This window comes from Pieris rapae, chromosome 7, assembly GCF_905147795.1.
Source record: "Pieris rapae chromosome 7, ilPieRapa1.1, whole genome shotgun sequence".
In the NCBI taxonomy this organism is placed as follows: domain Eukaryota; kingdom Metazoa; phylum Arthropoda; class Insecta; order Lepidoptera; family Pieridae; genus Pieris; species Pieris rapae.
This window is the reverse complement of record NC_059515.1, coordinates 2295715-2312317: the sequence shown is the minus strand read 5'-3', so window position 1 is coordinate 2312317 and position 16603 is coordinate 2295715. Positions and strand designations below refer to the sequence as shown.

Sequence of the window (16603 nt, the reverse complement as noted above, 5' to 3'; positions counted from 1 at the left end):
CATTGCTAGAAGGCTTGCGAGAATTGGTATGATCTCTGGACCCTAAATCATATTGGTTCGGAACTATTTCACTGAGTAGCAGATTCCACATAGCGGTGTGCGCGGCAAAAACTGCCTTACTTTCAGTTGTGAACCGACGGACGTCGAGGTGATACGGATGTTACTTTGTATTTTGCCTTGGCGTCCGACAATGAAACTCAGCTGCAGTTATTAGACCAAACAACTCCTGTTAACATACTTTATGGTAGATGCGGTAGAAAATGCAGAGATACCCAGAGTACCTAATACTATTGGAGCACAGGACTCAGGGAGTGAAAATAAATTTATAATATTCCCCAAAATTCTAGTTCATTTTCTCTGGTATGCACGTTTGCCAAAATTCCAATTGCAGAGTTTTTGCTTTAATATAGATTATTCGAACTGAAGAAAAGGACAATTGGTTTTGCAACAATCGGTACGAACGTTTAGAATTCGAGTAATAAACATTTTAGCTATGTTCTAAAACTATATATTCTGAAACTTTGTCAAATAACAAAGTTTTTTTACATCATTCAAGCACATTGTTGATTAACATATTTATATATAAAATTTTTAATGTTAAATCTTACACGATCACTATGGGGGCTATTAATAAAAGCACACATATGTATTACACGTGTATGTAAGTGTATACTGTATTCTTGAACTCCAATGTGACAAATGTCCCACACGAAGTATCTCTGAAAAGGACATTTGATAATATCTTAAAAACATATTAAATTCATATGTAACTATAAAAGCTATGAAAATTATTAGCATAAAAAGCATTTATGCTAATAAATGCGTCGCATAATCTATGACATTTCATACACACCGCAAAACTAAGTTTTTTTATGTTTATTATTATTCAGCGATTCTGAAATTACCCAAATACACATATTGTAAGGGTGTGGTGGGTAATCCAAGTGTTCGCCAAGAACGAAGTTGTTTGTACCAAAGGGTATGTGCGACGGCGAAGACCAAGGCTGATGGCGGTAAGAGGGCTAAAACCAGGCTATTGCCCAGAACCCCGTCGCTTTCTGAATGCTACACTATCATTGTCTTATGTCCTCAGAGTGAGATCACATTAGCGATATTATGTTTCTTATGTATTTAATAATATATATTTTATTATATTACAGTCTTTTTCTACATTATCGTATTTGTTTAGTACTGTAAGGATATTTTTATATCGATTACAAACATTCCTGACGCAATTAGACTCCATGTATTTGGATTAGAAAGACGAAGACATTATTTATAAGCATTCTTCTAGAATTCTAAAAAGACAAAATCTTACCGTTTTGTGTCACGTGACTGACGTAAAAAATAAATAAAAATATTTTTAACTGTGGATGTTTTTACTTCATAAAGTGATATTATATATAGATTAATAGGATCTATCGTACTATTTCTTTTTTAAATAGTCAATCTTGCACCGACAGCTTTCAGGAATTAAGATAAACTGTTTCTAAGGAAACTATTGTTATTCAAAAAATCACAAGGCATTATATTTTCCCCACCACACCCATATTTGATGAAGCTTCATGATTTGCAGTCAAGTAAATTATCCAATAGACTAATGATTACACAAAACGAAATATTCTAGAATCGTATCTGAATATATCTTTATGACACAAAAGATCGTAATTAAAACCTATCAACATATCTAACGAGATACGTGTGTGCCGTTTCGAGTTTTGGCACGAGCACTTGGTGTCAATAATTCGATTCGTACCCCAGAAACGTCAGCTATAAGCAGCTGAATTTATTACGACAGAATTAGTATAGGCCGCGTCCCTGAAGTGGAAATCTCGCTTTTATACATCACCTGTAACTGGGACTTAATACACGTCGTGTCCAATCAAATAATATATCAGAATGAAAATGTATAAATTTGCATCTACGTTCATCGTTCCATACTAAATGTACGGAAATGTTTGTCGCCTGTTCAAAACTGATATTGAAAACAAATTGTTGAAAGCCTTTCACATCCAATCTTTACGGTTATATATAATCGTAGAAAGTTAGTATATCGTTTCAAATCAAAATCAAATCAAATCGTTTATTTGCTAGAATAGTCTTACAATAAATTACAAAAATCCGCCACATATAAATAGGCATGCAAATGTCGTCTTATATTTTATTTATTTATTTACATAAATACATTTATTATTCTTTCAGACATGTATGTACTTCTGTTCATGTTTGCGCTTAAGATGTGAATAGTGTTTTAACTAAATTTCTATTTCGGTGACCCTCTAGGCATCCCGTCATACCATTTATCCCTCTTTTCATAAGAACGCCTTCGGTGGGGACGGGAACGGGATAGAGCTCTGTGATCTCCAGGTGGAGCATTCTGATTAACGAGCTAGGTCTGGATAACCCTAGTCCCTTTCACACTTTGAAATTAACTTTCCTTTATTTTTATTGAAATTGTTGTCACATTAAATCTTACTATATTATGTTTTTCTATATATAACAAATGGTAAAACATATGTATGCTTCTTCGTCATGAAGAAGTTATAGCCACTTTTGTGAACTCAGCCAGATTATAATGAAATAGATCAACCTAAATCACTGTGTTGAACGCGCAATGTGTACTCCACTTTGGAGATTTTTAGACACAGAGGGCAAACGGGCAGCAGGCTCTTCTGATTAACTAATGATCGCCCATGGACACTTGGCCAGAAGGCTCGCGAGTGCGTTGCCTAATAAATATTGGTACGCATTTTTAACGACCCTTAATTCAGTTCAAAATTACTTCAGTTGGTCATCTAATAGTAAAAAAAATACTGTTTAATGTGCGAGATTAATAAGTATTAATTTTAGTTATTCCGGTGTGGAATTTACTGCAACAGTGGTCTTACTAAAATATCTGTATTAACAACTTCTTTCTTTTCCTGTTAGCATCTTAGATGTTTTAGCATCTAGATTTGGAGTCCTTGATTTGTTAGACAATTTTCGTGTTAACCGTGTCTTGTGAGGTCACTGAAGGTCTAATAAGCAATTACCTCTCAAAACGTGTTTCAAGAATTTAAATAGCTCTGAATTGAATTAACTGCTACAATTGTCAGTTTTCTTGTTTTTATTCAAAGTACCTGGATGGCCGAGCTTTGCTCGGTATTTTTATTTTTTTATAAATTGTGTTTTTGGAAATTATATATAAGTACGAATTACACACTAATAAAATGATGAAATATGAACAGAATATATATGCTGGAATAGCTTTAGTGTTGTTGTGTCGTTAAAGCAATTTAAAAAAAATAGTAATATTATACGCCGATAGATGTCAGGAAGATTCATTTTTCAGTTTAAATTGGGACTACTCAAACACCACCTTTTTGTTATTTTCTATCATTTATTCCTAGCTAGATCGATTTATCGCCACCGAAACCCCCCGTATACTAAATTTCATGAAAATCGTTGGAGCCGATCCCGAGATTCAAATTATATATATATATATACAAGAATTGCTCGTTTAAAGATATAAGATCTGAGGAATTCAAAGTAATATTTAACTAACAAACACGTGAGTAGTATATTAATATGTAATTTTAATTTTCCAGCACATGGTGGGAGCGGGCATGGCGGCCCCGTTCCCTGCGGCGGCGGCGGCTGCGGCAGCAGCAGCACAGTTCGCAGCCAATGGGGATCTGGCTGGTGTAAAAGCGGATGCAGCTACACAACCCTCCATAGTCAAAAGCGAGGGTCCGCCTCCAGCACCACTTCCGCCAGGCAACTTTTCACCACCCCCTCAGCAAACACATGTCAGCCAGAACTCAACAGAAAATCACAACACCAGTACAGTACGTTTCATAGTTGAATGAACTTTATTGATTTATTTCTGTGCTCGCGATTATAATAGGTTAACCTAATGACATATTCAAAATAAATTTATGCCGCACAATGGCTCAGTTCACACTTAGCTCAATCAATGGCATTTACCCGGGAGGGCATGGTTTCGATTCCCGGTAGGACGATATTTTCAATTTTACTTGGTTTATAAAACAGTTGGAGAATGTCTGCCCCATACTTTTTTAAGGCTTTTTTACCGCGCACCGCCACCTGGTGGGTCTATTTCCAGACTTATTCGACTTCCGGTCCGCCAAAAAAAGAGCGTACGATTATTAAAAGGCCGACAACGCACTCTCGAGCCCTCTGGTAATATGAGCGTGTATGGGTAAACTTAACATCAGATGAGCTTCCGGCTAACCAAAATTTACACTATTCAGTATCAGGTGTATGTGGCTTAAGCAATAAATTTTGATAATTTCAGCAAAGCGAAAGTGAGACGTCCGATGAAAAACCAGTCAGTGTAGCAGCGGTCGTAGCACAGCAAGCAGCGGTGGCAGTAGCACAGCAAGCGGCAGCAGCGCACGCGGCAGCAGCGGCTGTCAGCGCTGCGGTCGCTGCAAGCGCCACTACAACCACTTCCTCCACCGAGAAAACCTTAGTCCCCGTCTCGCAGGCGTCACAACCGAAGCGTCTCCACGTATCCAACATCCCGTTCCGATTCAGAGATCCGGACCTCAGAAACATGTTTGGGGTAATTTTTGTCCTATGCACGGCATGTTTTAATCTAATTAATCTAGAGTTTTTAAATGTTTATTTTATATTCCAGCAATATGGCACAATACTTGATGTAGAAATAATCTTCAATGAACGCGGCTCGAAGGTAAGAACCTGTGATAATCAACGATACGTCTAGTGGCTCATTGAAATCCATTTCGTATGGATTCCAACGTAGCCGCTTTTGAAAAATAATTATATTGTATCAAACTTCAGAACCAATATATTTAAAGAGTTCAATATGAATTTTAATTGGAATAATATCAGATTCAGTTGTATGAAAGTGGATATGTTTCTGTCCTTTAGCTTATGTTAATGTAGTTTCTTATACACTGTATAAGTATGTATAATACAGTGATGATTGGTTCTGAAGTATATAGTTACAGGAATATGTTATAAAAATTGCAAATTTTATATTTAAAAACCTTTAACATATTCCTGTAGCTTTCAAATGATTTTATTTGTAGTTATTGTTATTTTAAATTGTTCAATATATTTTATAACAATGACTATAACAACTACTGCCCAAACCAGTTTTAAATAAAGCATTGTAATGATAAGCTACCCTCGCTTAGTCTTGAGGCAAATGGTCTAAACATTAATTAATCTTTAAATTATTTCCTTCTCACAGCATTTCTTGTTTTAATGTTTGGTGCAGTATATCTAATTGCATTGTAAATTGACATAATAATAATCATTTCTAAAACTGCAATTTACATGATAAATATAATTTTAACGTTTCTTGGTTGCGACGGCGGTGATATTATTTTCATGATTGCGAAAGCATCGAAGCATCCACGAAAATGATATCACCAAAGTGGCTGATAACCGCAAATTGTATTTCTGATTATTGCGAGAAACTCAAAAAACAACTCAATAATGTCTTTTCGAATACGGTCCAGAGATTTGTGAAGTAATTATTTGACTGATAACGCTTTATCGTGTTGCTTTTCTTGTGTCAGTTTGGTGACCGAACCTACAGTAGCCCATGCTCATGTCTACGTATATACTCTTTTGATAATAGCTCCCAGTTATTTTTCTTCAATGCCTCACATTGGATATGTATTAGAGAATGATGCATCGTCACTAAACAGCTGATATTCTAATCTATTCCGACGACAGCTCTATTATTCAACACTAATTGAACGAATCATCCAAACTGCACCGATTTTGTGTGTTTTCTGATGAAAATTTAATTGTTATGGACATTAGTTCTACGCGTAGATGTTTGTTTTTACTTCTACCGCGTGTAGTTTGGATGGTGAGGCATTCGGAATTGTATTTTAATACAGTGTCTAGAACGGTTATGTATTTCTGTCTTTGTTTAATTACTAGTTTTTCTCAGTCATGCGCTTTTCCTAACCGGGAACATTCATTAGTTTTGGGCATGTATACTTCGCTGACTCTGAAATGTTTTGTCAATGAAGTATTTGTTAGAAGTAACTTTGGTGCATCACTTAGTCTAGCTTTGTCTCGATATTAGATTTTCTCGTGTGACGGGTTGACTTTGTTGTCGATTGGCGTGAGCACCTCGGCTAAGGCGAATGTAGTCATGTACAGAGCGCCCTCGCTTCAAAATACACGTTTCTTCCTTCCTTTAAATTCTCTTTCTCTCTGCCCAATTATTGATGTACAATTTGTTGCACCCAGAATGGTACTTATAATAATAGAGCTGTCATGCTTTATAGGTGTAAGCGTAATTATGTACGCAACTTGCCACTGTCACAAATCGTCTATTTTCCACTGTATTGTGTGCTGTGCTAGCTGCTTTTTGTATCTATGGGTTGTCACCATGTTATGAAATTACAAGTTTTCTAAGCACGAATATAAATATATTTAAGTTCAAAATTATCCTATAAAATACTGGCTTAAATTGTATAATGTCGCTTTTATAGTATTTTATAAAATTATATATCATTAGAGAACTGAGCACTGTACAACTTCGCACTATTTTTATTATATGAGTTTAATGCGTGTATATACCACTGCCAAATAAACTAAGTAAAGCGAAGGGTGATTATGACAATGCTAATTGCATTTAAAAGCGTCGTATTATTTGCTTAGCCGAACTAGTTTTCTTTAGTTTCCCGCATGAGCGACTTTAGAACAAATAGCAGCTATCATTTCACATAATACGGAAAAATAAATTGTCCCAAAGAATAATTTCACAGCTATAAACGTTTCTCTCGAGGCCCAATTACTTAATGTATCAATGTAATGTAATCCAAACGCTTATGTGTACCCATTCAGCTAGATACTTACCGCTCAAACTATCAACGTAATCGAAAATATAACTTTTAACAATTAATATAACACGATAAACGAATATGCATAGCATATATTATGTTAATTTTTGTTGCACGTTGTTTTTTGAGCGACGCTGTTTTTAATGCATGTTTTGTCTGTCTTGCATGCAGGGATTCGGTTTTGTAACATTCGCAAATAGTGGTGATGCGGAGCGAGCACGAGAGCGTCTACACGGCACCGTGGTTGAGGGCAGAAAGATAGAGGTGTGCATGATTCAATGATTACCAATGTTTACCATCCGTAGCACTCGTAACTTAACATTCCACTCCTACCACGCCCACAGCCCACCGCAACCTGCGCTCGTCTGCTCTGTAGTTATGCCATGCTAGTGCATTTTAGCACTAAGTATGCCGCCGACTTGTCTAATCCGTAAACAAACCTTATTTATTTTGTCCCTTTACTCTCTAGACGGTCATTTAAAATGCCGATCGATTGAGAGTCACAGTGTAGAACGAACGTCTCAATGTTGGCGAGGTAAGAATTACTGAATTACACTCTTTATCGCTACTTTATAATCATCTACTTCCTTCTTCTGTTTCACTGTACTACAAGAGCTGTCCTGGTTTTTTTTAATTACGTCATCCATTGACTTTCATAGTTAACTTTGTGATATCATGTTTTTAAGTAATTTAAAGTTAACGAGTTTATTATTTGATAGCAAATTTGTACCTGGGTTCGACTCCCAGTTGATACGTGACCTGATTTAGGATTTGTGTTGATTAATCAGGCTTAATTTTTTTTTTAAATTTCTGTCACCCGCCGCGAATATATTTTTACATATTGTTTACTTCCCAAATCAGGTAAATAATGCCACCGCCAGAGTGCAGACAAAGAAACCTCCAGCCGTGCCAAACGGTAAGAAAATAGTCAAACTATTATGATCTAAATTCCCACGTTTATTGTGTAAGAAAGAGTAATGCATCTTGGCATTTTTTAACCCATTCAGACATTCTGGCTAGAAATGGATCCTATCCCACTCTGGGTGAGAGTGCAGGCCTTGTGCAATCGGTGTTGTCCTTTATGTGTCGAGATCTCTACGTGTTAGATCCTTTGTGGGAATGCTTAGATGAATGCTCATAGATACTCCTTCGACATTGGAGTTGGCCTTTACCGACTACTTCCTTGATAGATAACATGCAATCTTCGCCTATCTATTCATATCATGCTGTACTTATATTAGTGAAAGTTTTTCACGAAACTGATGTATATCGGAACATATTTCTCTCTTTTGTAACATATCCATTTTCCACCGTCTTACGCCCGAACCCAATTATTAAACCACAAACTCAGATTGAAAACAATCTGAGATCGGACCTTGACAGTCGATCGATATTCTATTTAATATCAATCCGTCGATTAGTTATTGGCGCACTTTTATCAATATTTGGATTATGATATCTATCTCAGATGGTCAAAAATAGATTGAGTTTATTGGGTTTGGGCGTTAAACGCTTACCGTTCTATGAAACAGCATAATTCCTTATTTTTAAGGGTACTTATATGGAAAAGCTTGTCTTGTAGAGTTTTCCAACGTCATACATTTCTTGGACACCCATAAAAAGCTAACTCCAATGTCACCTGCCTGATTTCTTACCGAATACAGCAATAGTCGGCTTGTTAGTTAACTGTAAAATAATTTGTATAATGCGTCATTTAATACGATAATTCAGTGCACTATTTCACTTGTAGAGCATTCTAGACTTGGGTTTAGCTTTTGTTAATTGAATGTTTTTGTTACAGTGTGTGTCCAGTGGCCGGAAGGTGAGAAACAAATCTTTATACAGACTATACTGAACGATGAAAGCTTCGCGATTACATCTTTTATAACATTCATTCGAGCATGTACTTTTTACTTATATGTGGTGGGATAGTCTTAATTACGTATTGCTCGATAAATTGTTGTCACATCGGCATCTGTCTTAACGGCCATGCTTATTTAGATCAGAAAGTAGGAATGTGTTAATCGATCGCACGGTGGTGATTCGTGATTGAAATCGTGTAATGTAGCCTGGCCTGAACACTGGCGTCTATGACAATTTTTCTAGTTCTAATCCAAAGCATACCATAGTCATAGACAATAGAAGGTGATGTGTTAGTTACGTGTGACTGTCATGTTCGATCCTGATCTATAGGTCCCGTAAATCACAATCATTAGAACACCAGCATCTATTTGAGGATTGAGTGAGTGAGTTGATTTTGATACAGTCTTAAGACGTGGGTGGCCCAATAAATATTGAGATGAATACCAAAGGGACAATAATGGAGTTGTTTCACTCGAGGGAGGTGTTACTGATAGGAGCGATGGCGGAAAGCGGGTAAAGGAAGGTATAAGGTGTGGGGCCACCCCGAACTAGTTAGGTCAGTGTGTAGAGGCGCGGTGTGTGCGCAGGGCTGCGGGTTTCCGGCGTGACTTGGCCATGGCTGGGCGCGGCGCCGGCCGCCACGCCCGCGCCGCCCCTCGTGCTCGCCCCGCGCGCCGCTCAGCGACGCAGGTAACCCACACCCCGCACAGCACGGCACAGCACCCGCATGACTATACCGTGTAGGAAGCGCGCGCTTTTCCCCCTCTCAAAAAGCGCTCGCTTGTCCCTGTAGTAGCCCTATGTGTGTTGCATGTAGCCCAGTCGGCGTTGCGCGGCGCGGTCGTCATGAGAGGTTCCCCTCGTCCGACACCGCACGCGCAATCCTTCCAACCCATGCTGCCCCGCGCCGCTAGCGCCTTCGCCTCGCCGTTGCACGCATATGCACAGTGAGTACTCACCCCGCACTTCACATTCTTTAACTCATTAATCCTTTAATGCTTACGACATTCATTTTAAAGTTTGCAAATTTATTCGATAAAAATGACCTACAAATTTATTAAATTATGTTACGTTCCTATCCTTTAACATCCTTTTAATGAATTATTTAAAAAAAAATCTTATTCTGATTTGGAATTTTATTCCGTGTTTTTCTAAATTTATTATTTCTTTAATTTTTCGCAGACGAAACCATCATCTACACGTCCATCCTCCAGCATATTATCCTTACCGATTATTTTAATCACGAGACCCTTTCATCTATTTTACTTTTACTTTCGGTATGAGTTTAACAACTAATGTTTCATTAACAGCATCGCTATCTGTTACTAAACTTTAACATGTAAATTGTAGACGTGGCTTTTAAAGGTAGCTTCGAAGTTCTTCAAGCATTTACATCCTTATATATTTCTCTTCCGCAGTATTTGTAGCATTAATAGAATGTATATAGAATCTTAGCTGTATGTTAGTAGTCGGTTAAATTTAGCATTAGTTATAAATATTGCTTTAGTTAAATGTATATTGAGTTAATAGATAATTGTATTGAAGCTAACATAATTTGTTTTATTCGCAGCGTATATTATGACCCGTTCTTAGCTGCAGCAGCGACCGCAGACTCGAACTACAGATTACAGGTAATATTTCTTTATTTTGTATATATGTTTGGGTTAAACTCTTATATCTTAATTATGTATTTATAAAGGCGTTTATTACAATAGGGTATTTGAATAAACAAATTTCGCCATAGTAATCGAAATATTACTAAGCATTGGAAGCGCAGTGAATGACACTTCGTCTCTTAGGCAAATTCACTCAATTGGGTTGAATATTTTCCCCGCCAAGGCTGTCAACTGCCCGTCAATAACATAATGCAATATATTTCACACTTGAATTTAAGCTTTAATATACAGACTAACCCACACATTACTTAACAAAAGGTTCGATCATAGTTGTTCAGTCAATACGTAATTCAGAAGTACATCAAATCTATAATCACGGCACATACAAATTGATACCCAATTGTAATAAATTAACCAAATCGGGTCGTGAAAGTGGGTGTGTTGTTGCAGGCGGTGAAACCCGCAGCCGAGGTAATCAGGGCTCCGTCTAATTGTATTGCTTTCTGATTTGTGTCCACGCTAGTACAGTTTGATTGTGGAGTGAGTGCTGGGATTTTGGTTTCCCCTTTGTCAAGACGATTCACCGTAATTGGTTGCACTGTGTTTGTTGTAACAGAATCTGCGACCGCTTCCGTTCGTAGTGGGTCAATTAGTTCTAGTTCGAGCTGTTTTTATCTCAATGTACATTATGCAAAGTGTAGAACATTGAGCCCACAAATCACCCTCATACCACTAACACAGAAAAAAAAACACTTAGTCTATGGTGTAGTCGATACGGAGCATGATTTCATATTCGCCTTCTGTATAGTAACGGTGTGCAGAAATTCAAATTTGCATGTGTGATTTTTCATCGTCCATTTTGCTCGTTTTAGTTCGATGCGTTTATTGCTTTCCTATTTTATTTATCGAACAAAGACCTCATGGATTATGTCACTTTGGTAAGAGTCATCGACTTATTTAACTATTCATTAGTATTATAAATGTGCCTTTGTGGGCTCATTGTTTTTGTCTTAGGTTTATTATTTTTTTTATATTTTTATAAACAAGGTTATTTATATTTATACTTAATCTAACATACCTTACTATTATGTACTATTGATGCTTCCAATGGTGACAATTCTAATTAAAAAATATTGCCGCCTGTAAAATGTTACAGAATATAAATTCTACTCCATCGAATTTTAGTTTAATGTGATAAATTTGGAACATGAATTGTACATAAATATTCTGTATAAGTACCAAATTGGTTGTCAACCCACATAAGTATATATTAAAGTAAAAATACATTTGCTATAATTTACAGGCGGCTGCGGCAGCCGCAGCAGCAGCTCCATTGCTAAAGTCGCCGTTAACGAGTGCCCAGCACGCTGCAGCAGCAGCAGCTGCCGCTAACTATGGCGCAGCAGCTCGGGCTGCGGCCGCCGCCGCTGTTAGTGCAGCACCCGCACAAGCGGCACTGACTCCTCTAGCTGCCACGTAAGTCTTGTTACTAAGTATAGTTCTGTATTTAGAATTAATAGCTGCCACGTAAGTCTTGTTACTAAGTATAGTTCTGTATTTAGAATTAATACCTGCCACGTAAGTCTTGTTACTAAGTTTAGTTCTGTATTTAGAATTAATAGCTGCCACGTAAGTCTTGTTACTAAGTTTAGTTCTGTATTTAGAATTAATAGCTGCCACGTAAGTCTTGTTACTAAGTTTAGTTCTGTATTTAGAATTAATAGCTGCCACGTAAGTCTTGTTACTAAGTATAGTTCTGTATTTAGAATTAATAGCTGCCACGTAAGTCTTGTTACTAAGTATAGTTCTGTATTTAGAATTAATAGCTGCCACGTAAGTCTTGTTACTAAGTATAGTTCTGTATTTAGAATTAATAGCTGCCACGTAAGTCTTGTTACTAAGTATAGTTCTGTATTTAGAATTAATACCTGCCACGTAAGTCTTGTTACTAAGTTTAGTTCTGTATTTAGAATTAATAGCTGCCACGTAAGTCTTGTTACTAAGTTTAGTTCTGTATTTAGAATTAATAGCTGCCACGTAAGTCTTGTTACTAAGTTTAGTTCTGTATTTAGAATTAATAGCTGCCACGTAAGTCTTGTTACTAAGTATAGTTCTGTATTTAGAATTAATAGCTGCCACGTAAGTCTTGTTACTAAGTATAGTTCTGTATTTAGAATTAATAGCTGCCACGTAAGTCTTGTTACTAAGTTTAGTTCTGTATTTAGAATTAATAGCTGCCACGTAAGTCTTGTTACTAAGTATAGTTCTGTATTTAGAATTAATAGCTGCCACGTAAGTCTTGTTACTAAGTATAGTTCTGTATTTAGAATTAAAAGCTGCCACGTAAGTCTTGTTACTAAGTATAGTTCTGTATTTAGAATTAATAGCTGCCACGTAAGTCTTGTTACTAAGTATAGTTCTGTATTTAGAATTAATGTTAGTAAGAAACGATGTTGGATTCATTTAATGTCACTATTCTTTCTTTTAAAAAAATAATAATAAATTATTAATAAATAAAATTAAAATATAATTCGAAAATGTTGAATTCGTTCAGTGAATAATGAATAAATGTTTGTAAATTAACCTATTTATGTATATACCTAACATATAATAAAATCTAATACATAAAAATATATCTAATAACTAACCTTAAAATTTAATTATTAAAAGGTCCCTTTAGGCAAGGTTCCGAAGATACCGGCAGCGTTCCCCCTTTGAATAGCTAGACTAATTATATTAATATATCTCTTAACAGATATGGAAGGGAGTACGCAGACCCATATTTAGGGCATAGCATCGGGCCAGTTACAGGATATGGGGTAATTATTTTCTTTACTAATTTGTTTTATTTCATCTCAAATTTCATTATCTTCAATAAAAACGTGTAATTTTTCCACAGACTGCAGTGTACAGAAGCGGATACAACAGATTCGCGCCATACTAAGCCAGTGGAACAACATAGCGATTTTATATCTCGAATATTCTTAGTACTTCGTACGTCATCTTTACGTAACATGACAATGAACTCTCTTTATACACGTACAAAATTATGATAGGGTAAGCAGTAGTACTGCGTATAGCTCGACGGGGCTAGAACTCATAAATACCAAAGTCATAAATTTCTCATTGAAATAGTTAATTATATTGTTAATATTTTCGAAAAAAAGTGCGAGCATCGTTCGAGGAATCTGACGGATCAGCACGTGTTACATTTAAACGTATTGTTAATTAGGTATTTCTAGCGTAGTTGTTACATATGGACAATAGATTTACTTGTAAAAATATTTAGTGAGCTTTGCACTTGCATATCATAGAGAAATTGTAAATACCCACATTTTAAAAACATTTAATTTTACGTGGAACAAAATTTTAGCTTTCGAATCCAATTCAACTCCCTTTAGAATTACAATTTATTTTTGTACACGTACAATACAATCCGTATTGTGTCCATAGTGAAGTTACCGGGTTAACGGTATTTGGTGCGAACCGGTGCCATTTTTCGGTTGTTCTAGAATATACGAACAACTAGGTTCAGATTATACACAAATGTTTCCAGGACTGGCTTCCTTTTGGATCAGCGTTTCGAGCTAATGAAATTCCTTTCGCCCTTTACGTAGAAGTTGTTTAACGATCGCTAGTTGTATTGCGTAGTGAAACAGTTGTAGGCAGTAATGCTTTAAACATAGTATTTAAGAAGAATTACTCTTTGGAGTTCTTACATATCATTGAGATTTCTCCTTGTAATTGCGTTTAATTTTCTTGAGGATTTTACAATAACCTCCGTTTTAACTTTCGTACGGGTCCAACCGTTAGACTTCGTGATTAGATAACCTAGAATTGTAATGTATTTGTATGATTCGCTCAACGTTTATACCAAAGCACAAATACCCATCGATTCATACGAATTTCGGAGCTTTTGCATGTTAATTTAAACCACAGTAGTAATAGTCACTGAAATTCCAAATCAAAATTTTAGTGAAAATTATTTTGGCAGGTTTTCCTTGCATACGTACGAAACGTATATGTACGTATTGGCACAGAATTTCTTTGAAAGATTCGACTCGTTTGGTTGTTAAGTGCGAACATTTTAATTTAGTTTTTAAACTCAGTTCTCGCGGTTGAAGCGATCAAAGTTAACGAAGTCAGCCTCCATATACTTCTACGTTTTCTAAGAAGTTCTAGTCTTTGCGCACAATTATATAGAAATAATGGTGCTTTTCTTGATTTCATGTGATAGCTAAGAAACCGTGTTTCGTTTCTGAGTTTGAATTTAATGTAAGTTATTTTTAGGAGCTATTATTACGTAAGCCTCTTCGTGTCATATTTTCTTAATTATAATTTCACTCACCTTGTAGTGCCACGGGCTTTATGTTTTAGGTAATCGTAGGATACGTAGTCATGTTGCAGCTTTGAACAAGATTTTTGTGCTTTATCGCTAAATACTCATGCGTGAATGTATTATATTTAGGGTCTAATTTAAGATTTATATGATTTTTATGCAAACTTTTTACATCTAAGTACAGAACATAAGTACACGTGATTCAATCGTTGATTGATTTCTATTTGTTTTTATTTCGGTTTATTTGTGGAGTCACAAATGATTATGTAACGTTTTAATTGAAGTATTTGGGATGGATTTTGATCCAGTTGACTATTAAAACACGACTCGTCCCGTTTACTCGTACGCTCTCTGTATCGCTGATTTTTGTATTATATTTTTTAAATCAATTTCGTCATAATATTTATGCAATCGTATTTGTTACATGGAGAAAAATCTGAATTTACACGACATATCTGACAAAATGGTTAGTGTGCTACGATAGGATTTTGAAAAAAAAGAAATGTCAAAATCAATGTATTATATAATAATCGATTAGATAAGTGATAACTGTATTTTGTAACGGTTTCTTTCTCTAATAAAATGTTGAATTAACAATTTTCCATCGCGCTGTGCACACATCCGCTTCTCGTCTATTAGGCATAAATTGTTATTTCGTGCATAATACTATCATAGCAGTTGTGTTGCGTCGTGTCAGTGGGACACAGCGCAACATAATTGTAAATAATGTTATGGCTGCGCGGACGCCTAGTGTTGTGCATACAATTTGTACCGTCGGATTTATATTGTTGAAGTAGTGAGTTAATAAGTAACACTCGTTTGTCAATTGCACTCGCTGTTTCATATTGCGCTGATTTGCCAGTCATCAGCCTATTCGGACATGGAGTCCGGCTCGTGACTGATAAATCAGCATTAGCGTAGTATTCAGATAATAGCTGGGCTAACGCCTACGTCATTAAAGTCGTAGACGTGCCGCCACTTCATTTTAAATAAATGCACCAAGTTTTATTACGGCATGTCTATGAGTTTAGATTGTATATTGTAGATGGCGCGTGATCTGTCCTTATTTCTGCGATTTAATGTACAGCAGTATACTGCCCTATTTGTTGAGTTAACAAAGATCCGGCCAGAATTCACCTGTCTGACCTTGACCTGTACTGAAATCGGTAGCGTACGCATTGCGGCCACGCGACCGGCTACCGAAAGCGATTCAAACCAATTTTCCTGAAAATGTGAGCCGATTTCGACCTGTTTTAATTCTTTTTATCACAATACTCTTATTTTACTACGGCTGAAATGTTTTACGTTTTGGGAAATGGTTGAATGTGCCGTAATGAGGACAGATTCCCGCCCATTTTATGGCGCGCGCTTGTCGCAACGCATAATTGACCAGTATTTAGATATTACTACTATGCTCAATTTCCATGTCTGTATGTTTGTATAATGTTAAAATTTTAATGTTTTTAGAACTCGAATATACTTAGTGAACCCGCGTTAAATGTCTTCCGTTTGGCACTTTTCATACAATCATGCACTTTGGTACCGACCGATGGACGCAACGAGTCTAGTGCACAGCGAATATGCGATTTGTGATACGGATTTTCAGTGTGGCAATAGACGGCAGAGCTGATTTTCTTAAATGTATAGTTATATATTTTTTCCAAATGAAAAATCGAATGAAGTGAACCATTTAAAGCCTTTGGCATTGTGTACTCATTTACGTTATTAATAAATATTATAGTATGAACTGTGTTTTTCTTATACATTTCCTAACCGTTTCAAAATATGTTTCTCGGTGGTGAGGTGATTAAATAAAACTGTGTGCCGTGGTAAATCAGAATCGGCCACGCTCAAGAATTATTGAAATGCTTTTCTGAATAGCAGTGATTGGGCAATGATAGTGTAATGATAAGATTGCAAGTTTCCTTGATAACAAACTAATCACCCTT

The 16603-nt window shown here is 36.3% G+C and overlaps 1 protein-coding gene across 7 annotated transcripts in view; it reads left to right on the top strand.

Moving 5' to 3' along the window:
• The window catches only part of LOC110996376 (RNA binding protein fox-1 homolog 3), a 90205-nt gene extending 73804 nt beyond the window's left edge, over positions 1 to 16401 (top strand). For 2 of the 7 annotated variants that reach the window (XM_045629041.1, XM_045629037.1), the window contains 12 exons: positions 3588 to 3827; positions 4298 to 4567; positions 4643 to 4696; positions 7008 to 7100; positions 7698 to 7752; positions 8638 to 8658; positions 9517 to 9646; positions 10270 to 10330; positions 10766 to 10786; positions 11619 to 11791; positions 13071 to 13134; positions 13215 to 16401. In XM_045629041.1, coding sequence (XP_045484997.1) covers positions 3591 to 3827; positions 4298 to 4567; positions 4643 to 4696; positions 7008 to 7100; positions 7698 to 7752; positions 8638 to 8658; positions 9517 to 9646; positions 10270 to 10330; positions 10766 to 10786; positions 11619 to 11791; positions 13071 to 13134; positions 13215 to 13259 — 1224 coding nt within the window. In that variant the 5' untranslated portion in view covers positions 3588 to 3590 and the 3' untranslated portion in view covers positions 13260 to 16401. Of the gene's footprint in view, positions 1 to 3587; positions 3828 to 4297; positions 4568 to 4642; positions 4697 to 7007; positions 7101 to 7697; positions 7753 to 8637; positions 8659 to 9286; positions 9390 to 9516; positions 9647 to 10269; positions 10331 to 10765; positions 10787 to 11618; positions 11792 to 13070; positions 13135 to 13214 lie in introns of all 7 variants that reach the window. The other 5 variants (XM_045629039.1, XM_045629042.1, XM_045629043.1 and 2 more) reach the window with 5 other exon arrangements.
• The last annotated feature ends 202 nt before the right edge of the window (positions 16402 to 16603 follow it).